This window comes from Myripristis murdjan, chromosome 8, assembly GCF_902150065.1.
Source record: "Myripristis murdjan chromosome 8, fMyrMur1.1, whole genome shotgun sequence".
NCBI classification, from domain to species: Eukaryota; Metazoa; Chordata; class Actinopteri; order Holocentriformes; family Holocentridae; genus Myripristis; species Myripristis murdjan.
In genome coordinates this window covers 19,139,072-19,164,741 of record NC_043987.1, presented here as the reverse complement: position 1 = coordinate 19,164,741, position 25,670 = coordinate 19,139,072, and the positions used below count along the sequence as shown (strand labels likewise).

General features: G+C 39.9%; 4 protein-coding genes across 6 annotated transcripts; 3 read left to right on the top strand and 1 right to left on the bottom strand.

Annotated features, from left to right (window-relative positions):
* Positions 1-208: 208 nt before the first annotated feature.
* On the bottom strand, positions 209-3,136 carry syngr2a (synaptogyrin 2a). Its single transcript, XM_030057576.1, has 4 exons — positions 2,947-3,136; positions 1,916-2,153; positions 1,615-1,751; positions 209-1,437 (listed from the first exon to the last, which is right to left on the bottom strand). The coding sequence occupies exons 1-4, from the start codon at positions 3,043-3,045 to the stop codon at positions 1,237-1,239; spliced, it is 675 nt and encodes a 224-aa protein (XP_029913436.1). The 5' UTR covers positions 3,046-3,136; the 3' UTR covers positions 209-1,236.
* A 3,469-nt stretch (positions 3,137-6,605) lies between these two features.
* Positions 6,606-16,338, top strand: tmc6a (transmembrane channel-like 6a). 3 transcript variants are annotated; one of them, XM_030057569.1, is made up of 20 exons: positions 6,606-6,639; positions 7,132-7,223; positions 7,924-8,042; positions 8,137-8,259; positions 8,514-8,639; positions 8,866-8,974; positions 9,068-9,155; positions 9,247-9,504; positions 10,160-10,383; positions 10,505-10,649; positions 11,751-11,906; positions 12,745-12,902; positions 13,959-14,049; positions 14,350-14,447; positions 14,569-14,664; positions 14,808-14,883; positions 14,982-15,115; positions 15,305-15,481; positions 15,739-15,817; positions 15,915-16,338. In XM_030057569.1, exons 2-20 carry the CDS (start codon positions 7,168-7,170, stop codon positions 15,987-15,989), a joined length of 2,388 nt encoding a protein of 795 aa, XP_029913429.1. In that variant the 5' UTR covers positions 6,606-6,639; positions 7,132-7,167; the 3' UTR covers positions 15,990-16,338. The 3 variants fall into 3 exon arrangements, with proteins under 3 accessions (XP_029913429.1, XP_029913430.1, XP_029913428.1); XM_030057570.1 differs by lacking the exon at positions 6,606-6,639 and having other exon boundaries at positions 6,792-7,223; positions 15,305-15,437; XM_030057568.1 differs by lacking the exon at positions 6,606-6,639 and having other exon boundaries at positions 6,793-7,223.
* A 994-nt stretch (positions 16,339-17,332) lies between these two features.
* On the top strand, positions 17,333-18,310 carry LOC115363394 (heterogeneous nuclear ribonucleoprotein A2 homolog 1). The gene is made up of 4 exons (XM_030057579.1): positions 17,333-17,396; positions 17,499-17,594; positions 17,744-17,890; positions 18,026-18,310. The coding sequence occupies exons 1-4, from the start codon at positions 17,367-17,369 to the stop codon at positions 18,146-18,148; spliced, it is 396 nt and encodes a 131-aa protein (XP_029913439.1). The 5' UTR covers positions 17,333-17,366; the 3' UTR covers positions 18,149-18,310.
* A 1,602-nt stretch (positions 18,311-19,912) lies between these two features.
* cenpx (centromere protein X) lies at positions 19,913-25,348 on the top strand. The gene is made up of 5 exons (XM_030057580.1): positions 19,913-20,011; positions 22,258-22,309; positions 22,407-22,460; positions 22,553-22,641; positions 23,873-25,348. Exons 1-5 carry the CDS (start codon positions 19,976-19,978, stop codon positions 23,885-23,887), a joined length of 246 nt encoding a protein of 81 aa, XP_029913440.1. The 5' UTR covers positions 19,913-19,975; the 3' UTR covers positions 23,888-25,348.
* The last annotated feature ends 322 nt before the right edge of the window (positions 25,349-25,670 follow it).

Here is a 25,670-nt window from a genome sequence, read left to right as displayed (position 1 = left end):
TATTGCCAGGTGGATTTTCTGATGGTATGATTGTCATACACTGAATCAACAAGACCGAACGAATCACGAAAGCTAATAAATAGAACAAACTTTGTATTTCAATATACCGCACTACTACTGATTTCCAGAAATCATATTTTGGCTTAAGAGTATACTGTATTGGACATGGAAAAAAAAGAAAAGAAAAAGAAAAAAAGAGAAGAAAAAACATATTATAGAGCTGCAAAACTCCTGAAGGAACACTTAACTTTTGCAGAGGTAGCAGATATAAAGCTCATTGTATAGGATGGGCCACCTTAATACACAATAAAATATACCTGTATATACATTAAACTGTGGCAGTATCTAACTGAAACACATTCAGATAGAGCATGTTAGACTGCATTACAAATATGCAATCAACTGCCCCAAAGAAAGCAATTTGTGTGGTTTTCAGTGCACAAAAGCCCATTTAAGTTCAGTGGTCAATTACAATATCTATGGCAGCAGCCTACAGTAGTTTTTAAGGGAACATTTTCAATGCACCCATTGATTAAATAACAGATGGGTTTGTTGTGTCATTAAAATAAAAAAGTAAAAAGAATTTTGAGGAAGTGTATTCCAAAATTATGAACTTATCAAATTAATATGAAATTAATAATGAAAACATGTTTTTATGCACTGGACAGTAACAAAGCATTCACAAGAAAAAAATAAACCTGTCCATTGTTTAAGCACTCATCTTTGCAAAGCAAAGCAGTGTCTCCTGCAACACAATTTATCCTCAACCACTGGATGATTAGTGCTTTGATATCAACAACTCTCTAATAACTGCAAGCAAAAACACTTCTATGAAGAATAAAACAAGAGGGGGAAAACTGACTACAGTTCTTTTGGTGTAGATATGCATGGCACATTGTCATCATCTCTCTTTTACCAAAGCTAATCTCATTCTAACATAATATTTTACTATATTTATACTTTTGCTTGCCATGTGCCGTTCTTTGCTTGTGGACTGCAAACATCCACCACATACCAAATTACAACAATAGTACAAACTGAAAACATGTCAGTGCACCCTTGTATATGCAAAACACAAAGCATTAAAAATGTTTTTTTTTTTTTTGTTTTTTTTTTGGAACAAAAAAAAAAAAAAAATCAGCATGGAGTGCAGAGAACAGTCTGAATTGCAAATTAACCATGGTAACTCTTAATGGAAAAAATCCCCTGTTGGTTTGATATTCCAATCCCAGTCCTTTAGTATGATGGAGGCTGGTATTCTCCAGGACGCTCTTGACTATGGCTGAAGGGCGACTGCTGGTAGCCCTCTGGCACACCAGTGGGGTATGTGGAGGGTGGGTATGGAGTTGTATGATCACTTGCAGGGTCTCTGTAGTCCTGAGCAAAATCACTCACACCTTGGCGATATCTTCCATAGGCAAAGTAAGTCAGCAGAGCCTGTTGAGAGGCATGGCTTTAATTAACATGTGTAACATCCACATCTGTAGGTCAGTGAAATTTCAGTCAACTGACTGCACTCAGTCAGTGAATTGCTAAGGAGAAGAGGGCGTTATCAAGTCTGTGTCACTTTGTTAGTCAAATACTGGCCATGTGGGGGAGAGAGAAGAGGCTTACCCAGGTGATGATGGAGAAGAAAGAGAAAGCCACAACAGCTTGAGCAGCATCAGTGGCAATGGCTTTGGTGTCATTGGTTTTGGACCACTGGTTGGCCAGGACACAGAAACAGATGAACCACAGGAAGGCCCACACTCCTACACCAGGTTATAAATTGACAAAAGAAAAAAAAAAGTTACAAACACAGTTCAAGCAATTTGTCACGTTTAAAGCACATAAATATCTCTTGTCATCATTTTAAATTGCTTTTAAATTGATATACTCATTCTAAATTAGATTATAAGAAAAATCAAACTCTCACCAGAGAAGACCAAATCCCCAGTGACAATGTACTTTCTCTCTTTGGCGTTGCTGATCTGAGGGAAGTAGGCATCCAAGATGATGAAGATGACACACGCCAGGAAGGCCAGGATTCCGATTGCCACCCCATAACTGCAGGCACTATCATTGTCGTTGAACATGCATTTGGCACTGTCTTGTTTGATATTGTTAATGTAACCCTCTGCTGTGATAGTTGCAAAAACCACAATGGAGAATATCTGCAAACAAAATTATATATAAATGAGAAAGATGGAGAAGAGAGCAATAATCACATTATACCTGAGGCTTATACGTTGAAATGTAATGTTTAGAAACTCTTGATAAAGGCTTACAAAAAAGTCAGGCAACTGTGTGGCTACAATGGATGCAGCTGCTTATCACATGATTCACATGGTAATGGTTTACCCCTTGGTTTTCCCCGACCCGAACAGGAATTAAAACAACTGTGACAAGTGGAGCTCGGTGACTTTGCTGTCGTGTCTGTGGCTAATAACCTGCCGCTGGGACATTTTCAATTCCTGCTTTACTCTCTTTTGTGAACAGTGTGAACATGCAGGAAATAAAAAGATTGAGGTATAAGTCAAACACCGCACACACATGACTTGCGTATGCTCCAGTTTTAACATCAGAGTAACTTTGAGTGTAAACAAATAAAACCAAACAGACGTCCAACTGGTGGTAAACAGTTCAACAGATGGTGAAGGTAACGTTAGTGCAGTGACACAGCAAGGGACAGGTTAGCCAACACAGCTAACAGATGCTAAGGAAAAAAAAAAAAAAAACATTACCGATGTATGTTACAACATTAAAACTTCCTGGACTGGTTAAAGATGGCAACCTGACTTTAGTGTCGTGTCAAACATCACCTAAAAACACGCTGTCTTCCTGATTTGGCTATCGTTGCTACGCACACGTTAATAACGCGGACGTTAACGTCGCTAGCATCGTGATGGGACGGTTGGCTAAACGGTTGCTAACTGCTGTTCGTTACTTGAAGCTGAAGTCACTCACCCAGCTCAAGAAGCGCAATATGGTTTGAGGCTGCCTTATAAAACTCGCGAAATCAAAGGCACCGCCGGCCAGCGAGGCCCCGTAGGCACCACTTTCCATTTTTTACCACAAGACTTCTCCGTGCCCTCCTGTCAAAGTGATTAAAACCCCCGACCAGCAGTGCTGTCAACTTTGGCAGACAGTTTCGTTTTTCTCACCGCTTTCCCGAGAACTTTTTAAACACCGCCCCCCTCTCTGTTGCCTTCGAGTGCTCCTCGGAAATTCCTCGCTCACAAATCCCACTTACGATTCGTCACGTATTTGCGTCGTTTTGCTCGAACATTTTAAGAAAATGCGCCATGAAACAACATTATCATTTTTTTTCTTGTGGTCGTTGCATTTTGGCATTTATGAAACACGTTGATACACGTGTTGCAGTGGCACTATAAATACATGTAACAGGAAATGAACCCTGATTCATGTCGTCAGAAACACCTGTGTTTTACCCTACAATTCCGTGTCAAAATGGCTGCTGTGAAAAAGCTCTTTTTACCATTACCTGATGGTTGCTGCAGATTGTCAGAGAATAATGTCACCCTCCATGCTTACTGTCTCCTAATGGGTCTTCTGAATATCTGCTTTCCCTGTCAGTTTTTACGAAATTTATCGTTCATTGTGCAGTACCTGAATGCAGCATACACTTTGCAAATATAGAAATTTACGACTATCTATGCTATAGTATTGCTATAGTATGCTATAGTATTGTGTATTTTGCTACCTCTTAGTATAGCATCTATAGATACCATAATTTTAGTGTAGAGTGACTTGTGATACAGTGTTCTCAGGTATGGGGATTATACAGTTTATTATCCCCATACTTGTACATATGGGGATAATAAGCTACAAAAGTGCTGGTATCATACCCACTCAGTTTTTTCCCCAACTTGAGTGGGGATTAAACCAGCAAATTCAGCTGAGCTGTTGGTGAAATGGGTGAAATCATTGGAAAAACAACGTACATGCCTTGTGTACTCACTATTAAGGTAACTGGCAGGTTATGTTTCCGAGGACCGGTGTGTGTGTGTGTGTGTGTGTGTGTGTGTGTGGGTCAGTACTGGATGAAAGACTTTTTCACTCTGATGTGTATTGTCCTGAGCACTGGTGGACTCGTGTTTGAAAAAGCATGACTAAAGTGTCCTCTACAGTGTCAAAAATGAGAGGAAGTGCCACACTGTCTGCCTTTCTGCCCTTCACATGGGAAAAAAAAAAAACATTCAATGTCCTTTGGGGTGCCCATTCATGCAATAAACAAATTATAATAATAAATTATAATAAATTTGGTGCTCTTCTAATGGAGAGGTGCCCGTCCGGTGGATAAACTGTGCTGTAGTGCTATAAAGAGTGTCCCTACACGTGTGAGTTTCTTAATGCATGAACCTCCAGTGAAGAAACTGTGATGTGCCACTATGGGGCAGAGGCCCTTACAATGGGAGAAACATGTAGTTTCCTATAGGTGCCTTTCTAATGAAGAAAACTTAGAAGGTGCCCTCTTAGGTGCCCTTCCAAGTGAGAAAACACAATGAAGTTCCCTTGCAATGGAGACAAAAAAAAAATAGCTGTGGAAAAACATGAGATGCAGCGCTCTGTAGTCTCCCAGTCAAGGCGTCCTATAGGGCCGGCTTTCCCAAAGTGAGGCAGTGACAGCAGTCCAGGGCTGCCACCAAACACTTTGCAAGGTGTTTGGTAGGCGTTTTTGCAAAGGGCCAATAAATTAGGCTAATATCTTGCCAGCATTTTGATGTAATCTCTGATGTAATCTGCACTGTCCCAGTTGTTTTAATTTTCAAAGTAGCCTTTAGGTTAGTTGTTAAAACTTCCATCCATTCCACCTATTTTCAGTTTTAGCCACAGCCCCTTTCCAATGTTCAGGTATCAGAGGGGCTCACACAGTCTGGGCTGTAACCCTGCATCCTGCTACAGCGTGGGACCTGTGAGGGAGGCAACACAGCTTACTTTTTTTGAAGGAAATCAAGCAGAAATGTATTAAATCCTATCCTAAGGGGATTATTTTAGAGTAATTTGCACAAAAAGCCTTAATTTAAGCATGGGTTTAGTATTGCGCTCCCCTGTGGTTACAGAATGCCGAGGAGAGAGAGAAAACTGAAACAGATTCAAAAGGAGCAGAAATATGTCATCAGAGGCAGCTTGTCTTTGACAGGACGGCTCCAAAGCTGCAGCAGTAAGGCTGGAGGTGAAGATAAAGATATGTATGGCTGTACGTGCTCACACTGCTAGCGATGTGCTGGCTTGTGTGCTCATCTTAGGTTATCACTGGGAGTCTGGTGCATATGTATCATGTCATATGTAACATAGTCATGAATGTTCATTAAAAAGTGCTTTAAACAACTATCCTTTTAAATTGAACAATATATCTTGTTTGTGTGATGCTGAGTTTGGTTAAATCCATTCAAAGCAAAAGGGCTGCTGGTAGTGCTGTGTTCCTTTGTAATACAGTTATAATACAACATCATATAAGGTACAATTATATTCAGTTATTATTATACAAATGTTATTTGTTCTGGACCAAGACTATTTCATCATACATACATAAATAGCTTTCTGTGTGCTGGTGGGACTGCCTGTCGTGCAGTAGGTGCCCTTTTTATTTTTTCGTCCTTGTCCGTCAAATAGCCCACGTCCACCGCTGGTTGTCAGCCACCGATACAAAGACTGACAGTAAATTATGATCACTGGGCAAGAATAACCATGTGTTCTCAGGCCCATACATAAAAATACTGATAACAGGCTAATACTTCATATATCTTCAGAAATATTGTTCCAGTTAGTTCAAATACAAGTCTGACCCATGTTAATATGCACCATGTCTCAGAGGTTTTTAACATACATTAATGGCTACAAATCCTAGCATACAATGAGTGACTGGGAAGAGTTTTGTTCCAAAATATGACTGATATCATTTGATAAACACTTTTTTCCCCCAAATAATTGCATGAATGGAAAGCACTTCTTGGGGCACTAACAAGACTAATAGTTAGATTGCAGCTGGTGTGCAGCAATGGGATGGGGCCATGCAGGAACTGGGGCGAAGTTGTGGAAGAGGTAGAAGAAGATGAAGAGGAAAAATTAGAACATGACAAGAACAGGAAACAGATCAGCAGTTAGTTCCTTGTCAGTGAAAAACAGGTCTTTCTAACACCATGTGGGACTTGAATCTGCAACTTTCAGTACAACAGGCAAGCTCCTAACTCACTGTACCACTTGAACAGTCACCTGGTCTTAACTTGTTGCACACACACACACACACACACTTGATTTTTAAGCATTTTTCAACATTGAACTTGTTGTTTCCCTATATTTCAGCATATGTCATTTTGAACTGGACAAGACAGCTGAACAAAGTTTGGTTTATTTTCATGCAGGGGAGGACAGTATTTCTATAAGTTACATTTTGATGACTGAATCCTCTGCAATTTTAAAATATTACAACAGTAGTTGTTTATAACATAAGATAAAAATCGTATGTTATTTGCACAGTGTACAAAATTGATTGCATTTTTAAATGATCCCCTCTACATCCAGTCTTTCTTCAGATTTCTATATAAGCGTTCTAGCTCTAGGTGGCAGCAGTATCCTTTAAGTCAGCTGGGGAGAGAGGACCAAAGCGCAGAGCATCTCTGGGAAGTTAAATTGGTGGTGAGTTCACTTTATGAAGACAGATTAATGCTTTACGCCAATTGACAATAACAAGACACAGCTGTGTTTTAATCCCTCAGGGGTGTGGGGCGTTTGTGTGTGTGATTGAGAATGACAGAGAGGGAGGGAGTGACTGAGTGTTTGTGGCCAAGTTTTAGAGTTTGGCGTGTCCCACAATAGTTAGTCTTGAAATGTGGGGTTGAGCTCAAAATGAACAAATGCCACTTAATGCTCTGTGCTGCTCTTGCTCCCTGTGCTTCTGCTCAACCTGCATTTTCAGTGTGTCTGTCTTGTTGTGGCACACAGTACCCCGGTCAAGAGGTTATTGATGTCCTAGCACTATGACAAAGCTGTGAGGGAGGGCAGCTGTCTGAGGTTTACACAGGAAGGAAAGCAGCACATTGTCAAGGTCTAGCTGAGTCTGTACTCTGTGTAAGGCTGAATACAAGCTCTCCTCCAACATGTGGTTGGCAGAGACTAATCCAGAGACAGGTGTGTGTTTGCAGTGAAGGAACACCAACAAGGACCATGGCTCACAGTGCCGGCTTTGATCTCAACAGTTATGAAATGGAGCTTGACTATGAGTAAGTTATCTTTTTGTTTTGTTTTGTTTAGTTGACTGAATATGTGAGGTTGGCTGCTTCTGTTTGTGTGAACTTGGCTGGCTGCTGCACTTCACTGTAATTTTACCTTTAAGATCTGTAAATGTACAATCTCATCATCATAGTGTACACAACCCTGCTTACAAATGCTTACAAATAAAAAAATATATAAATGCATCCTTCTCTTGATATTTTGTTTTCCTATTTAAAGTCCCTTTTCCATAAGACATGGCATTGTTTGGTACATGCAGTATTTTTGTAGTTGCTACCACATAAATTCACTGGAGAGTTGTCGGTGATTTTGAGACTTTTTAAATTTAAATTTCAATCGCAGAAGGAAGACTTTGGTCATTTTTAAATTTGATTTTGTCCCACTGACATTTTTTCAAGGGAGTCCTAGCTGAGATGACCAGCACATGGAGCTTCAGAAAAAAAAAAAAAAAAAAAAAAAAAAAAAACTTGAGTCAAGGTCCAAACATATTGCAGATTATACAATTCTACAAAAAAAAAATAGATGATACAGTGAAATGTATCTCACTAAAGCAAAGACAGAGATTTCAAACGTTCACACAGATGTTCTCAAAGTCCCTCAACAATGGCTTAAAAAGACCAAGGGGAACCACTTTATCAAGCTTAAAAATGGTTTTGTTCCTAATCTCCTGTAATGGATCCCCTGCTCCAGGAATGTTGCAGAAACTGACTCGGTGCAGGACTCTTTCTGCCAGCTCATCAGGGAGCCGGGACCCAACTCGGACAGAAACCCTGAAATCCTGCAAATGGAGGTGCTCGGGGAGTGCAGAGGTACCACTACACATTTCTGGAAGTATTGAATAACTAACTGAGACAAAACAAACACATGTAGTTGTTTTGAGTGCCTTATTGTTGTTTCTCTTAGATAACCAGTCCTTGCATGTTAAAGAAGAGCCACAGGGAAGAGAGCAGACGAACTCTCTGCACAGAGAGCAGAGTTCAGCTGCCACCCATAGAGGCATGTCCTCCTTGCCCAGACGCACCAGTGGTGAGATGAAATGTTCTTTGTTGCACTCAAGAAATCACACAGACTTGTTTTTCATATATATTATACTTCCAAGTGAATGTTCATGCACTAGGTAGCACATCTGTTTATCGGTTCTCTAAATTTTCTAACCAAAAACAACAACCATGAGAGCATGGCTGGCTGCTGACAGTGTTTGTTTCTACATATAGATCTGATTTAAATTTTAAATTGCTTTTTTTTTTTTTTTTAAACAAACTTCCCCTTCCTCCACACAGACCAAAGTAGTGCTGCAGTCAATTCCCAGTGCCCCAGGCGCCAGCACTCCTTACGTGGTGTCTCGTCCAGGACGAGAATTCGGTGTGATTTTGTCCAGGCAGATTCAGATGAAATCAATGAGAGGGGTGAGTGCAAATTCAGAACTCAAACCCACTGTCCACCAGCAACATCTAACAGCCCTTGTTGCTGTCTGTGTCCTGGCTTAGGGGAAATTGGAGCTTGGTTTGTCCAGTTATATAAGGATCCCCTGCTCTTCCTTCCTGAGAGTCAGTATCGGCTGCAGTGGCTGGTCTTAAAGGTTCAGTGACCACAGGTTTATGATCATGGTCATTTTTAACTTGTGGTTTACAGACAACAAGACGGAGCGGTTGCTGTCTAACCTAAAGAGGCTTTCAGTGGGTGATCGCGTGCGCAGGCTGCGTGCCATGCCCATTAGCCTCAAAGATAAGATTAAGCTCAGGTACATATGGCATTGAAAACCAAATCAAATGACCTCACAGCTAAAGTAGGCTACAGACCTGTGGTAACTGTTCCCTCACTTCTCATTCATTAGGAAACGTGCTTTCAGTGATGCAGCCGAGAACTCTCTCATTAACAGAGATGTTCCTTGCTGTAGTCGTCTCAGGGTGTACACTGTGAGGGTGAGTACATGTGGTACGATTTCAAAATTGTGTTTGCAGCCTTGTTTCATCATACGTGTGATGTGCATGATTATGTTTTTCCTCCTCACAGATTTGGCATCACTGCTTGTTCAGCTGTCTCTCCTCCCTGACTTCCCTCCAGCTGTGGCAGTCGCCCATGAAGAGACTGAGTGGGCGTTTTGGAACCAGCGTACTTTCTTACTTCCTCTTTCTCAGGACCCTCCTGTTCTTCAACATTCTTCTCCTCTTCATCAACAGCCTGTTCTTGGTCATCCCTCAAGCCATTCACCCGCCTCCGTTTGACCCCAATCTCAAGACTTTCCCTGGCCTAGAGTTTCTGACTGGCACAGTAAGATTGGCAGGCAATATAAGGCAAAATAAGTGTCTTAGAAGTAAAAGTGCTAACAAGAAGAACCCTTTTTTTCTAAGTGGAACCCTTTGCAAAGGTTATACCAAAACCCTTTCGCATTGTTCTGCTTGAAACCTAATATAAAGAGTTACATGTACAATAAAAGGTTCCACCCAGACCCTGCTATGAGGGCTGATACTCTTTAATGATATCATGGTTTCACCCAGAACTCTCTCTGAGGGTTATATCTGGAACCTTTTCACCTTCTTAGAGTTATTCCAAGAACCTTCAGAGGAGGTTTTACCAAAGAATTTATTTATTTATTTAGAGGGGACAATGACAATGACACAAAAGAGAGACAATCAATTCCTCTCTATTCCCAGGATTTCACCCTATACCCACTTACAGGGGTCTTAGAAAGAACCCTTGAGGTACTGTTTTGTCAAAAAAGAGTTGTTCATATGCAATTGGTTCTGAATGGACTCTCAACCCTCCTTCCACCTTTTGGAACACCTTATTTTTAAGAGTGTAGTTCTATGTGAGATGAAAGGAGCAGGATTACTTCTGAAAATGTACAGTAGATCTGTTAGTACATGTGACATTGGGGTTTCTGTAGCAATCTCTTGACCCAGCTCTCCTCCATTCATACTGTCAGGGTTACTTCTCCCAGAGTGTGATGTTTTATGGCTACTACACCAACAGCATCATCAAGACTTGTACAGCTGCTGACTTGAGCCCTGGTTATACTGGTGAAAGCACTGACCAGACAGTCTGTGACACTGTCACCAGTTCCCAGGTGATGCCATACAACATACCCGTGGCCTACTTCTTCACCATTGGTATAGCCTTCTTCATCATCTGCATCATCCTTGTGTACAGGTTAATTGGCTACCTTTTATTTCATTAACACAATAAGTGAATCGTCTTTACGTTTATTTGTTTTTATTTAAGTCTCCCTGATGGAGTTGTTGGTTTCATGGCTGTTATTGTTGTATCTCAGGATGTCCAAGTCCTTTGGGAAAAGTTTCCAGGTGCTCAAGTCACATGGGGATCTGGCAGTAAAAGTCTTCTGCTCCTGGGACTTTAAAGTCAGTAAGAAGACGTCGATCCGGCTGCAATCAGAAAACATCAGCACCCAGCTCAAGGTATATGAATATGAATACACAGTTCAGATGTTCAGGTTATTTCCCATCTCGCAGTCAGTTTCTTTATCTATTAATAGAAGCTCCATTACAAGGTTTACTTCATATTCTTCTAGTGGCCACTTTATTAGGTCCACCTGTACAATCTAATGCAGTTCAATGCAACAGCTCTGCCATAAATTTTACCTTTTGACAAAGTTCATAATGTTCAGTTTTTGCTAAGAATGTCAAGAATATGTAATTTTAATTGTATACATGACAAGGACAGAATGGTAGAAACGCCTCTCAGGTTGCCCTGGAAGCTCTCCAGAAGAGCGCACGTACCACTTGTTAAGGCCAAGTCCTGATCACAGCGTCCTGGGTTTGAAACCGACCTCAGGCCATTTGCTGCATGCTGTAAGCTCTGTCTCCCCTGCCTTTCCTGTCTCTATACTGTGGCTGTCAAATTAAGCAGAAGTGATTAAAAAAATCTCTTTGAATCACCTCTCAATAAAATGCAGTCCAGTACAACAGCACCACTAACTAGGAGCTCAATGCCAAACACAAAATTGAATGAACACCTCTCTATAGCACTATAGGTATCATAAAACTAAACTTTATGGAATAAGGTTTCCATTAGATTCTACAGGTGTACCTAATAAAGTGGCCACCGATTGTACATTTTATCACAAAACCTTTAAGTTTAAGGCCATAAACCATTTTAAAGCATGTTAAAAATGCCTCCATAAGCTATATTCTGTTCAAAGCCACATACTTAGTCAATTTGCATATGTCTGTCTTCAAGCTGTGTGAGTTTTAAACACTGACATGCCTGTGTACAGGAAGTGTATACATGGTTGAACTTTTGCACAGAATGGCAATATTTAGCTACACTGAGGCAGGTCTGTGAAAAAGAGAATGGGGTGCTAAAATGCCATTTACCTATGACTAAAATTGACCCTGATCATTATTAGTAATAAAACTTTAAAGAACTGATCTTAATGTAAGCAGTGTCCCACAACCAGCATGTCAGTTGCACCGCAGTGTGAAACTGGCGTCGTGCCTTTTAATCAAGTGATGCTGCTGGTTTGACGTTTGACTTTGGGTTTTGCCTCCTGTCAACAGGAACTTCTGTCCGAGTTGATGTGTGGAGAAGTCGAGAAGAGCTGCATGCAGTGGCTGCAACACATGTTAGTGCACCTCTTTGCATGGACTGTGTGTCTGGCCAGCATATTCCTGGGCGCCCTGGCGGTCTACAAACTCTCAGATCACATGCACCCGGTTAGTTAGTTATAGCTTTGCGAGAACTTCTTCACCACCAGACCGTGCAAAATGAATGCAAATTTGAGGAACTTGAGCCTTTAGGGGAACTTTTTACTGACAAATAAACACCTTGACTGCAAAATATCTCCATGACATCAAGTCATTTTGTCTCACATTCAGTCTTGAAAATGTTTTTTTTCCCCCGCAAAAACAGATAACCCCACTTTCCCCAGTGCTCATCAAAAAAATTCTCAATAATCAAGTGTCATTTTCTTGATGGGCTGATCTGCCTTTTTCTGTCTTGTTTCAATATGTTTAGACTCTGGAACATGTGAAACCACATTGCAAAAAGTGGTTTTAAGAAAAACAAGACTGTGAGACTGAATATGAAATGAAATGACGTATTAAGATGCAACTTATTTTTTTACTGTTCACACATCGTACACTGTTTTCACACTGCGTTTAGCTTTTCCACGTTTTGCTTCAGAATAATAATAATACAGTCCTGATCAAAATGGTTGTTTGCAATGAATTGCTTACTCAATTTTTTTTGTCTCACTCCCATTTCTTTCTTTCTTTCTTTCTTTCTTTCTTTCTTTCTTTCTTTCTTTCTTTCTTTCTTTCTTTCTTTCTTTTCATTTTGAAGCTCTACTTAGAACCTTCTTAAGATCCAACAGTGCGAAATGTAAATTCTTGCAATTTTGGTCTTAAAATTTTGATCAGGAGTGTATATTGGAGACTGATGGCTGATATTAAAGATACTGGAGGAAGATTGTGACTGGTGATACTCAGCTCATAAAGTTTGATGGTGATGTGGGCATGCTCCACCTGACCAGGGTTTTCCATTCCCTCACAGCATGATGCTGAGGGGAGTGTTCTCAAAGAAGTTCGTCTTCTGGTCTTGTCAGCAGTCGTGTCGGGGATTAACCTGTTGCTCCCTGGCTTCTTCAATCTAGTGTCCTGGATAGAGACCTATGACTCGCCCAGTGTGCCTGTCTATGTCTCCATCTTCAGGTAAGTTGAGGAACTACAACATGAGCGCTGTAGCATAAACATGGTCATTTTGAAATTCTCGACTTCCAAACAATTGGTGGGTAGGGTTAGAGTCTCTGTGTAAATTTTATTTAAAGTGTGATTAATGTGACTTGGCAATCAGCCCGGCATGGTGATCTCTCTGACAAGATGAAAAGTGATAGTGATAGGAAAACATGCATGTACCCGATAGAGTTGCAAGCATACTCCATTTACGCACTCAGCCATCATAGCCATCCCAAGATATCTGAAGACGTCTCAAAACATAAAACCTGCATTTCTTTGGACGCTTAAACACATTACCAAAATCCAAGACATTGTACGACATCCATAAGACGGGTTACCTGAGACATAGCTGGCCTGGCCCTTAAATTTGCAGTTTCTCTTTAGATACCCTAAAACACCCGTTTGGGGAGCCTTCTGATGAAAAAAAAAAAAATACTTAAATGTTTGAAGTGTGTGTGAAGTGTGTGTGATGTGTTGCTTCATAATTCAGTACAATCACAATTTATTTTAATTAAGATTTAACTAGACAAATGTTTCAGTTCACCTTGAGACATCTCCAGACAAACACCTGGAGCTGAAGTAATTAGCCTTTTTTGCATGAATGTTGAACATAAAAATATGAACCTTCATTTTAAAATCCAGCTGTTTCTCAAAAATAACTGAAATCTAATGCCATGATGTCAGCAATATATTCATGGTTTATATTTTTTTTTTTAGATGTTTAGCCTAAACTATTTGATTGCTCAAGCTGATATAGTCACTATTTAGCCCTATTTATTTAGCAGTATAGAACCAGTTTAAGTCAGAGGACCTCTCATTGGGAATAAAACTTTATTCATCACTGCAACATACACATTTTATTAGTGATAATGAGTGACTTCTGGTCTGTGCCATTGTGAACAGTGTTTTTGTTGTATCTATGTACTGTGTGGAAAGTCTTCTCCAATTATTGTCTTTCTCATTTATTTATTTTTTATTTGTTATTATTACTATTTTATTGAAATTTGCTGCTTGATCATTAAACCCTTTAAGGAACCTGCTATTGAAGGTGAGTGTTATCGGAGTGCTGTGTTACCACTGGCTGGGGAGAACTGCAGTCGAGCCAGAGAGTCAAGGTCTGCAGGTATGTGTCTTAACAATTGTTTTTCAGGTAATTATACTTATGGGAGATGACTGGAATCTACTAAGTCTCTTGTTCCTGAAAGAGCAACTGTTGTTCAAGGTTATGAAATCCGAGTTATCTGAGTGACATGTTTGTTGTGTAACCTGATTAGCTGTCATAAGTATGCAGGGTGCTATTGATATTCCTCTTCATTACTGTGTACTGGATTTTGTAGTAAGGTTGATATGAGGCTGGTATAGTTTTGAATAAACTTTCTAGAGATGCTCTTATGAAGAACCATTTATCTGTATTTATCCACAGTGTTGGGAGAGCTTTGTGGGGCAGGAACTGTATCGCTTGCTCCTGATGGACTTCATCTTCACTGGACTTTACACTTTCTTTGGAGAGTTCTTGTGGAGGAAAGTGGAGCTCGGCCCGCAAACCAAGCTTCTGATGTGTTTCTTCTGTTTATCGCTTATGAAGCCTCTCATTAACTCGTAATCCATACACTGACAGCTGACCTTGTGTCTTTCCCCACAGGCTGTTTTCCAAGCAAGTGTTGAAAAGAAACCGGAAACCAGTGTTTGACATTGCTCGCAACGTGCTCGAGCTCATATATGGGCAAACACTCACATGGTACAACACTCGTTTTTACACCCCTTGATTAAACTTTTACAATCGGCTTACATTTCTACAGCCAAAATAAATAAATAAATAAATAAATAAATAAATAAATATGTATATGTATATATATATAATTATTGTGGTTTCCTTCCTAGGCTCGGCGTGCTGTTTGCTCCATTGCTTCCTGCAGTCCAGATCATCAAGCTGTTTGTGTTATTCTACCTGAAGAAGGTTAGTGACTCAGCAGCTCCAAGTCCAGTGCTGCACCATATGTCTGGGCTTGGTAACAAATCCATTAAGTATTCTTATTTCTATGGTTCCTTCCCCAGAGCAGTGTGATGCTTAATTGTCAGGCATCTGGAAAGCCTTGGAGGGCCAGTCAAATGACTGCACTCTTCACCTCACTCTTGTGGTTCCCCTCCTTCCTCGGTGCTGCCGTGTCCATCACATACACAGTTTGGACGTGAGTGTCAAAAACAGGCTCAGTCTGTCTCTCTCTCATTCAACTCCAAACGTTTTGAAGTCATTGTTGTGCTCGCAAGGGGTGTCTTCATCAAATGGTATGCGCCACTTCCACAAAGTCAGGCACAAGGAAGAATTCAAAAAATCTGTTTGAAACAATATGAAAATACCTCTTGTCTGTACTTTGCAGGATTAAACCATCATCTGGTTGTGGCCCCTTCAGGAATCTCACTGCAATGTTTCAGGCAGGGAAAATGTGGGCCCGAGAGCTAGAGAACACCAATCCCGAGCTGTGGTGGCTCAGCTGGGCCTATACATCTCTGGTGGAGAACCCAATATTTTTATTCCTTGCCACTGGGGTCTTTCTGTGAGTTGGTTATCATCCTATCAATTTTGAGGCATTCCTTTTCTGACACCACTGTAGTTTCCCCACTGAGATTAACACACAAGGTATCATGTGGACATTTTTACCTCATTTTTACTTGCATGATTCTGGTATTTCTTTTGTGTAAAGTTTCTGTGTTCTTTACAAAGCCAATAGCACTACCTCTCTGAATGAGTTTTAAACACTTGATTACGCTAAATGGCTAAATGTGAAAATCACTCAAGCACTTTTTTTTTCAGAATGGTGATTTACATTCATGCTCAAGTTCTCGACGGCCAGAAGAGAGTCATCAGCCTGTTAGAAAAGCAAATTGAAAATGTATGTTTAATCAAGCATCATTATTTCCCTTTAATCAGATACAGATGTGTGCTGGTGTTCATCTGAATGTGTGTTTTTGTGTTTTTTCTGTATGCAGGAGGGCAAAGACAAGAAGTTCCTCATCGCTAAACTGCAAACCATTTGTGAGCAGAGGAATCCAGTTTCCCATTGAAGATTGTAACTATAGTAAAACCTGTCATTCTCCTGCATCCTGCAGCTCAGCTAATGTGATTTATTGTCAGTCCAAATTACCCCCATGTTTTGAAAAATTACTATGGTAGCACTATGGTAGAACTGTGGGGTCGCAAACAGGTTTTGTTTACTTGCTCATTGTTTTTTGTGAAGTTTAAAATTCACTTAATGTAATGTATTTCTTTCATTTAACTTATGAATACAAGGTCGACTATTGAAGTATTATCACCTTAAAGGACCCATACATTCATATTTATTTATACCACCAAATTTTTAAGAAGATACTTAATTTGAATATTGTTGTGAAATAAAAAAAGAAAAGAAAATAGTTGAAGGCATCTATCACTGGAATGAATAATTCATATACAATATCCCACTATTTAACACCCATGCATGATGTGTACAATGGAGTTTCAGTGTGAGTGGAATATTAAGAGACAATATACGGAATGGTAGTGAATGTATAGTTATGTAGAATTAAAAATCAACTTAAATTCAGTGGCATCCCTGTTCAAATACTGACAAACATTGCAACACAGCAAGACAACTGGCTGACTGGTGACTTATCATACACAAGTATCCATAACACCAACAAACTCCATGAAATGACTTGTGTGACTGCAGTATTTAAATCAATAACTGAACTACTAAATTAAAACTTAACAATGCCTAATACTAGTCCAGTTTTGCGAGCATTGTTTTTTCCCCCAGGGTCTTGAACAAGTTAATCATATAATTGGTGAACTGTGCCACAAAGTGCCATAACATAACCTGAATGGAATTCCTAGTATGTCATTTAAACTTCAAGAGACGTCTGTTTTGAGCTGACGTTTTCAGATGGAAAATGTTAACTGCCGGAGTAGACTTTTCCCCCCGTGTCGTAAAACACCATGTGATGTGAAACCCCTGCAAGTCCCCTCCCCTGTGGTTTTAAGTTGGTCTGCACTTACAGCAGCTCCCCAGACAAGTGGCTTGGTGAACATCTTCATGATGGACTCTGATGGTAAGTACAACTGCAACTGGTGTGTTGATTTCATTGTTGGGGACCCTTGTGCCTCTACTGCAACATCAAGGAAAACACTCTGTATTGTTACATATGTCATTTACAGAAAAGTGCAAAAATATCTTTTGTTTTTGTTTTTTTTTTACACCCAAAATATTTAACCCCTTTTCAAGTCAATTTTTTTCCCACATTTTTATTTCTGTAATGTTTAATTGCATTCAGTTGTTTATTGGGCTACAACCTCCACCAGTGCATAACCTTTATTAAAAAAAAATGAAATGTCTTCCTCCAGAAGTGGTGAAATCCCAGGCAGTTCCTCAGACGAGAGTGTACATTAGTCTTCCTAAAAAGCACATGGAGGGATTGGCTATAAACTATGAGCTGGTAAACATTTTGTTTTATTGTCTCATTCACTGGTAGCATCACCGGAAACCAATCTTTTTTCATCTTTACAACATGACATTGATTGTTTCTGTCATTTACAAGGATCATGGATTGGTTATCAAGCAGCTGAATCCCTACATAAATGAAGGATACCTACAGGCTTACTTCAGAGAATTTGGCACCATCACAGCGTGCAAGGTGAAAACTGAAAGGCGACGGTGATCTTCATTACTGCAGTAGTGCCAGTGTTCATGCATTTCTGTGTCGATCGAGATTCTGGAGTTGATTTTGTCAACTTTTAATAAAATAAATGACCAGTAACTGTTGGTTCGCACCCTGTAAAACAGATAATGAAGAACTACACGTCAGAAGATAAAAAGGCCATGGCTTATGTTAGGTTTTCTTGCATGGATGAGGCAGACAAAGCAGACTGGGCTGGACCTCACTACATAGGAGGCACTGAAGTGGAAGCGAGAAGAGTTGTTAGTCCAAAGGTGAGAGCAAATTTTGTTTCTTACTCGCTGTAGGCTTACTAAAAGCCTACAGCGTTTTCATTAAAAAAAGTACAGGAAGATTGACAGTAATGTTTGTGTATTTTTTTTTTTTGTGTCTGCTCTTCCTCCTTTCAGATGGGGGATGAATCACATGAAGAAATCTCCAAAACCCCTGTTATTCCTCGGCCAAGACGCTCCATGGGTCTGGGATACATTCTTGAGGATGCTCAGTGGTTAGATAATGAACTGAATGATTAAACAAAAATTTAAGTTTTCCTATTGAAATAGCTAAAGTAAAGAGTTCCACAAGACATGGACAAAAATAACAAGCTTGAAGCAAATATGTAGAGTCTCAGTGATGTGGTCTTGTGTCTGTTTGCATCACTTAAAAGAATAGTTTGTGTATAGAGGGTATGAATACTAAACGGATGTCACCTGTAATTTGATGCTGAAATTTCATTGTAATAACTGTATAACTAATAAAACTAATGAAAGCAAGGCATTTTTTGTCTTTTTTAAGATACTGTGAAAGAAGTCATCAAGTTTCAAAATCAGTTATAAACCTTTTTTTTTGCATTAATTCAGTCATTAATTTTCCAAGCTGCTTATTTTAATTAGGGTCACGGGCTGCTGGAGCTTATCCCAATGCTCGTTGGGCAGAAGGCAGGGATTGCAGGGCAGACATACACGTTCACGCCTACAGGAAATTTGGTATCCCCATCTCACCTGACTGACACACGTGGGAGGAAACCCACACAGGCACACGGAGAACCTTGGCTGGCCAGCCTTGAAGTGAACCCGGGACCTTTCTGCTGTGAGGCAACAGCAGTACCCACTGCACCATCATGCTGTGTCATTTGCTTTTATTTGTTTGTTAATGTGCTTTGTTGAAGGGCCATTTGTCATAAGATGAATTTCCAAGCAGCCGAGCATTTATTTAGCAACAGAAATAGAACTGAGCCTTAATGTGGATACAAGGGCGAGAGATGTGGTGACTGATGCGGTTTGAACCCACAATGCAGCTGGTGTCAGTGATGTGTCTGTGCTTCTGTTGTTGGGAAAAGGGATGCCCATGAAAAGCAACTTGATTCAGCCTGCAAAACACTAACAGGCCTGGAATGAGGTCACATATTTATGGCAAAGATAAAAGTACAGCTAGCCAATTTGTATATTCTGACACAAGGTTTTTGTCTCCAATCAGATTTGATGAATGTTAGAGTTTTCTGCTTTTTAAAAATGGCAGTGCCAGTTTCCAGAAATAACAAAATATGTGACAGTGGACCGAGACTTATGCAGGGTCAGCACACAGGAAAGGAAAATTTTTGACAGCTTCACTGAGAAGCTGTCGAAACTAAGGGGAAAAAGACGCAATCAATGAGGAATGTCTTTGTTAGGGTCAACTGGCTTCTTGTTGTTGTGTCTGCTTTCCTAGTTTTTCCAGTTGTCTCTCAACTCCTCTTTAATTTGTTTAGGATGGTATAGCAGTATTGGTAGTTTATCATAGCTAATGTTAGGAAGGAAATAAATGAGGCATGGGCACTTTTCAGTTCATATTAGAGCCATAACTATAGGCTAGATGTTATATCCTCTTTCTCTCGCTCTCTTACATGTGTAGTGGAATAGAACCTTGGCTATTTTGTTGGTGTACATCGTTAGTATGTTTATCAATGTGCAGTGGAGATAATTTCAGGAAAAAAAAAAAAAAAAAAAATCCAGCCTGGAAACTACACTCAGGTATTGCAGGCAGTGGCATGCACCAATTTGTGACAATATAATAACACATGAAGGAGAACATGGTGTTGCAATTAAAGGACTCATTGTTGACATGGTTTTGAAAATATTTTCTTATTTACAAGAAACTGGTTTGGCCGGATCCAGGGCAAGGGGCTCTCAACCTCATGCACCACAGAGTTAAACACTACACTGTACCAGCTGATGGCGGTAATGAACTATCAAACTGAAGTCAATTGAAGAAGAAAAAGAAGAACAATGAGAGGGAGGACGGAGGGGGCGGGGCGATGACGTAACAAAGTCAACCGCCTATCGTTAGGCAGAGCGCGAAGTTTTGTCGGCCAGTGTGTAAACATGGCGGAGAGCGACACAGAAGTTGAATTTAAAAAGGTAGGTTTACTTCGCGTCGCTGCGTATTACTGGAATTGTTTTTCTTCCATTGAACATTCACACCGCACACCTTTTTTTTTTTTTTTTTTTTTTTTTTTACTGACAGAAGTGTGCCATAGAAGAAACAATTGGTCCTCCTGTTCACTTGTCCGAAGGCTGTAACAAGCATGTCGCAACTAGCCAGCAGCGTCTGCCCTGCTCCCAACAAAAATCTGGAAATTTCATTGTAGTTTTGCTTATCGACAACTTGCAATAACACCTTACACGTGGACTGGCTTATCGAAAAACGCGAGGACTATTTAACTAAGGTTAACTTGTTCAGAAAAGAGGTTTGACATTTAACAATTAACGTTAACTTGGACGATTATAAACAATGGTGTCTTATTGAAATACGCGGTTTGGCGTATTCTGCGTACGCCGAATTGAAGAGCAAATCCTAATGCTTCGGAAATTGGTCTTATATTGTCGGATATGTGTCTTTAACTGTAAGGAAAGCAGGCAGATATTAAATTAACGTAATTTTGAAGGGAGTTCGGCGTGAGAACGGCACGTAGACACTAGCGCGGACTTGAAGCATCTAGGCTACAAGTTCTGGCTAAGTAAAAGCAGATACTGAATCAATGATCACATTCCTCTAAGCCTATTATAGTATTCCCAGCACTGAAGCTGCTGTTTTGTTTAGGATTCATTTTCGAGAGAAAGCGCGACTAGTACTGATACCTTACCTCAGTATTAACGCGGAAAAACGTCATCTGTGTTGTGTCCTATTGCCTTTGGAAACACAAGAGAGGACTTTTGCAAGAGCACAGGCAAAGAGAAAGCATGTCCTTAAATAGGGAAAAGGCAATGAGCAGTCTAAAGGGCACTTCTCTGACTTTTGAAGTTAATCTCTGTCCCCCCTCAACTAAAAGATCACCTTGTACCAGTTTATAGGATGCATCCTGGAGAAAAGTGTGTGGTTACTGTCCTACAATCTGCTACAGTCAAATATTACAGAAATATGGCCAGTGCCGCTTCCTTTAGGGTTAGCTGTAGTTTCATTGTCAAGATGTGTCCTAGAAAAGCTGTGAGTTACAGATGGGGAAACACCATGTTTTGATTTTTTTTCTTTTGCTTGCGTTTTAATTATCTTGCAGCCACCAAAAATTATCTCATGACAACCAATTTGACAACCACCGCCCCAGAGTAATGATGATTACAGTAGGATATAAGTTAAGTGTTCGAATTTTCAGTCCATTTTAGACATAAACAATATCCCACCTCCAGGTTTTCACAGCTAATCCTCCTTTTTAAGTATGGTTCCCATGTAAACAATGTGTATTTGTGTTCATTCATAATTGCAATAGAGTAGACATGGTGTATATTGTTGTTAGGCCCCAATCACTGTGTTGGAACACACGCAACATGTCACAGGTATGCAGGTGTAAGTAAGTAATTAAGAAAGTAAAGCTTTATTTATAAACACACAATTACAGACTGCCTTACATATGCGGAAAGATAAAAACCAATGCATAGAAAAACCAATACATTAAAAAAAGATATACATATGTATACATACATATACAGACACGCACACACCAACATATGTACATACACACTCATACACACATAATGACAGCACAGACAGAAAAGACATAGATAATAAGACATTCCAGATACTAAGATCTTCAAGTAAGGACCATGCATGTTGTTGGTCTGTGTTGTGTAGTGTTTTTGTTGTATGGTCATCAGATACACATTTCCAATGAATGTTTATCAAACATGTCTTGTGTGTAAATATTTTATGAAAGCACCAATAGTCATCCCCACAAAATCATCAATATCATCGCAATATCGGTATCACAGTATTTGTTTAAAGATATGATATTAGATATTGTCCATATCACCCCGTCTTGGCTGAAAGCACCAATAGTCATCCCCACAAAATCATCAGTATCATCGCAATATCGGTATCACGGTATTTGTTTAAAGATATATTAGATATTGTCCATATCACCCTGTCTTGGCTGAAGTCTCTCAAAATGCATCAGAAAACTATTTGAAGGTTTTTTATGTGGAGCATCTTACAGCATTTCAAGCTAAGTTGTGAGAAGTGAGAGTTTATGGACATGGGAAACTGGAGAAGTTAATACTAAAAATGATTACCGTTTCCTAAAGCACCAATTCACCACGGACAAAAACAACCTCTTGTACTCGATGTCAGCTACGCTGTAATTGTACATTAATGTGTTTATTCTCACTTTCAGGAGACTGTGAGCAAGGTCTTGTCAAGTTTCTTCAGGGAGGACAAAACAAAACGTGAGTTGGCCAAATAGCTTGATATAAGTGACACACCTAAACATGGCTGGAGCGTTTTCTGTGATTTCTAAAGGCCCAACAAATTGCTGTTTTCCAGTCAGTGGTGATGCTACCCTTCTCATGGCAGAGATGCTGAAAGTGTTTGTTCAGGGTAAGGATTCTTGATGGTGTATATAGTCTGTTTGACACCATACTGGATTATGTGATTATTAACATCTTGATCTGTTATGTCTTGATTTCCAGAGGCTGCTGTGAGATCTTTAAAACAAGCTGAATCGGAGGACTGTGACCAAGTAGACATTGAGCACTTCGAAAAGATTTTACCTCAGCTGGTATGTAGCCCAGAGGACCTTTAAGACAAGATTAGGCAGTTAATACATTATTTAGGTCTCATATATATCATTTATGATGATGTATCTCAGCAAAAAACGGCTTTTATTTTGAGTACTTTACAAGAAGTCAGTTGGAGAGCTTCAGTCAGGTGTTTTTTTGTTGTTGTTTTTTAGCTTTGGGTGCTATTTCAGGACATTGACTCGTGTTTTCAGAATTGTGCGTTATGTGATGTGAGCTCAAGACTAGGTTGCTTCAGATTATACTGTCATATCTTCCATAATCTGCACCATTGCAGGTTAGTTCACCTGTGGTTTCTATGACAACCAATTAGAAGAACTTGCCTGCAGAGCTTTGCACTGAAGTTTGATCGCAGCCTGAGGCAATGTGGAGTATCATTTGAAGTTAATCAAGTGTATGAATGAATACACGCTTCTTGAAAGAAAATGGCCACCTTGCATCCTGCTCCAGTCCTTTTTTTAAATGAATTAGAAATGCAGCTAATGATTTTCATTGCTAATAAATCTATTTATTATTTCTTCAATTAATCATTTAGTCTATGAAATATTATGATAAATGCCCCTGGGAAGTGATCTATGTCCAAAGTGATACCATCAAACTGATTTCTTATTCCAACCAGCAACCACAAAAAAAAAAAAAAAAAAAAAAAAAAAAAAATGAAATGAATGTAGAAAACAAAGCAAAGCTTAGCATCTTAATGTCTTTAGTGAAGCTTTAATCAGTAAATGGGATTTTTACTTAATGAGTAATAATCAGTTAAGTTTCTGTGGATCATTCAGTGGTTGGTGATAAAGTATTGGTTACCAATCATTTCAATCAGTAAACACTTGGGATGTAAGTATAGTATATATAGGAGTAATGTTTGTGTTGTGGAAAATGGCTTTGGCTCAACTCTTAGTATCCATTATTTGTTATCATGTGGGTGGATGATTGAGCATTTATCTCTTCTCACCCACCAGCACAAGTATCATTTGTTAGTAACTTATCTCAGTGTGCGTTTGGATAAATAAGACAGATTAAAGCCATTTTCCTGAAATGCCATCCCTGGAGTAGCTATTGCAAACTCCACATCTATTGCTCTGTTTGATCTTTTAAACATCAGTTCACTATAAAGAGAAAATTGGACATATACACTGTTAAATCATAAATTGTGTTAACAATGTCAGCGCTACCTTATTAATCTCTTGACCTTTGCTCTCTTTTCCACTGCAGTTGTTGGATTTCTAGCACCAACTGTACCACAAGATGGAGCCAGAGTGCTGTATGCAGCAATTGATTCAGTCCCTGCAACCAGCTTACCTTTGTTTACACTTTTTGTGTGTTTGTATTTGCATACCATTTTAGATCATCCATTACATTAAGATTCACAGACTGCAGTATTTATTTGAGCTGCGTAATGTAAAGCAGAAAGCCGCAGTGTTGTCCACTCCACTCCTCGCCACCACCAATAGGGCCCACCTGTGCTCCTCTGTGCAACAACAGGTGCTTCCAGCATGCTCTCCGGCGCCCTTCATCAAAGCCTCCTGGAGCAGTTGGAAGCAATTAGAGTAATAAGGGGAGCAGCCAGTCCCTTAGATGATGACAAGTGCCAGGAAAAAAGGAGTACCCCCTCCGGCCACTTTGAAGTTCCCTTTTGCTGTCCTGCGATGTTTAGTTAGAGGTGGGGGGAAGGGCATGGGGGACCTCTGGCACAGGGGGAAAGTTGAATGGGAGTGTGTGTGCGTGGATGCGCGTGCATGTGTTAGCCAAACACGGCCAGAGACCACACGCATAGATATTCTGTTTGAAAGGAAACATAACAAAACACATTGGAGCATGGTCCAAGAAGAGTAGGGTGTAATTCTGAAGGTAAATAAACAAAAGAGGCAAGTAGTAGAGGTGCTTTCTCTCCCTTTCATCACAGCAGAAGGGGAAGTTGGAACTGCTCTGCAGTGGGTAATGTGGGGTTTTCTAACCCAACAGCCTCTGATGGTTTTCCACCAGCGGTGCACTGGGACCGGCGTGTCTTCACTCTGACTCAGCATAGCTCTACAACACCTCACACTATTTATTTGTGTGGCTGATGGGTGACTCACTACACTTACAACTGCTGCTCACATACAGCTGGAAGCAACTTGGGTGAAGCTGGAGTCCAGGCTGTGCTAGGTGTTCAAGGACGTGCCACCTGGAATTTGACCCAGCACCTTTGCAGTAGGGTCCAGACTGGATCTAGTGTTTCCTATGTGTAAGACACACAGCAGACTCTGAAGAAGAGACCCGTATGAAATATAGTTTAATGATCCTTTAGGAGCACTCGACACAATAAAATGTATTTGTGCATATCATCATTCGCCAACAGCTATTCACATTCTCTAGCGGAAAAAAACATGCCTTCTCGTTTTGAAAAGTTCTGTACACTGTAGAACAACACTGCTATGATGTCTAAATGAAATCCTGCCATAACAACACTTAATGGAAACAATTTTCTTATCAGATTAAGCCGAGATGCTAAAACAAATACATCTTAAATACATTTGCATATTGAATGAAGTTATGCTCCAAGGTGTGTCACATGAAATATATACCATGAAATTCCAGGCTGATAGCCATTTACTTTCTCAAAGTTTGTTGTTGATGGATTTGAAATGGACCTCGCCTGATTGTCAGTGCTGTGAAATATAATAAAATCACTTATTCTCTTGGATTTCACACTGGCTGTTTTTTTTTTGTTTGTTTTTTTTTTCTTTCCACAATATGAGCTGTTGGAAGGCCTGTATTGGTGAAGTAGTGCACTACTGTACAACTTTTCTCCTTATGCATCTTAGTGGAACAAATTACATTTGAAGGCAGCATTATTAAACATACGAAAGCAGTTAGGACAAGAATGGGGAGGGGCGTTGAAGAGAGTAATGAGTTAAAGCTTTTCTTGATCATACATTAAAGGCAGGGAGTGTCGACAGCCAGTCCAGACGCTTTGGAGAAGCTCTGGAGTGAGAAGCTTTTCCCAGGAGACAGAGACTGATCCGTCTCC

Coding starts and splice junctions, on each gene's coding strand:
- LOC115363394 (XM_030057579.1), top strand. CDS start 17,367: ATGGAGGGATTGGCTATAAACTATGAGCTG. Junction 17,595..17,743: donor GCACCATCACAGCGTGCAAG/GTGAAAACTGAA, acceptor CCTGTAAAACAG/ATAATGAAGAACTACACGTC. Junction 17,891..18,025: donor GAAGAGTTGTTAGTCCAAAG/GTGAGAGCAAAT, acceptor TCCTCCTTTCAG/ATGGGGGATGAATCACATGA.
- cenpx (XM_030057580.1), top strand. CDS start 19,976: ATGGCGGAGAGCGACACAGAAGTTGAATTTAAAAAG. Junction 20,012..22,257: donor CAGAAGTTGAATTTAAAAAG/GTAGGTTTACTT, acceptor TCTCACTTTCAG/GAGACTGTGAGCAAGGTCTT. Junction 22,310..22,406: donor CAGGGAGGACAAAACAAAAC/GTGAGTTGGCCA, acceptor GCTGTTTTCCAG/TCAGTGGTGATGCTACCCTT.
- tmc6a (XM_030057569.1), top strand. CDS start 7,168: ATGGCTCACAGTGCCGGCTTTGATCTCAACAGTTATGAAATGGAGCTT. Junction 7,224..7,923: donor GAAATGGAGCTTGACTATGA/GTAAGTTATCTT, acceptor CCCCTGCTCCAG/GAATGTTGCAGAAACTGACT. Junction 14,050..14,349: donor CAGAGAGTCAAGGTCTGCAG/GTATGTGTCTTA, acceptor ATTTATCCACAG/TGTTGGGAGAGCTTTGTGGG.
- syngr2a (XM_030057576.1), bottom strand. CDS start 3,045: ATGGAAAGTGGTGCCTACGGGGCCTCGCTGGCCGGCGGTGCCTTTGAT. Junction 1,752..1,915: donor TGGGGATTTGGTCTTCTCTG/GTGAGAGTTTGA, acceptor AACCTGGTGTAG/GAGTGTGGGCCTTCCTGTGG. Junction 1,438..1,614: donor TCTTCTCCATCATCACCTGG/GTAAGCCTCTTC, acceptor GCCTCTCAACAG/GCTCTGCTGACTTACTTTGC.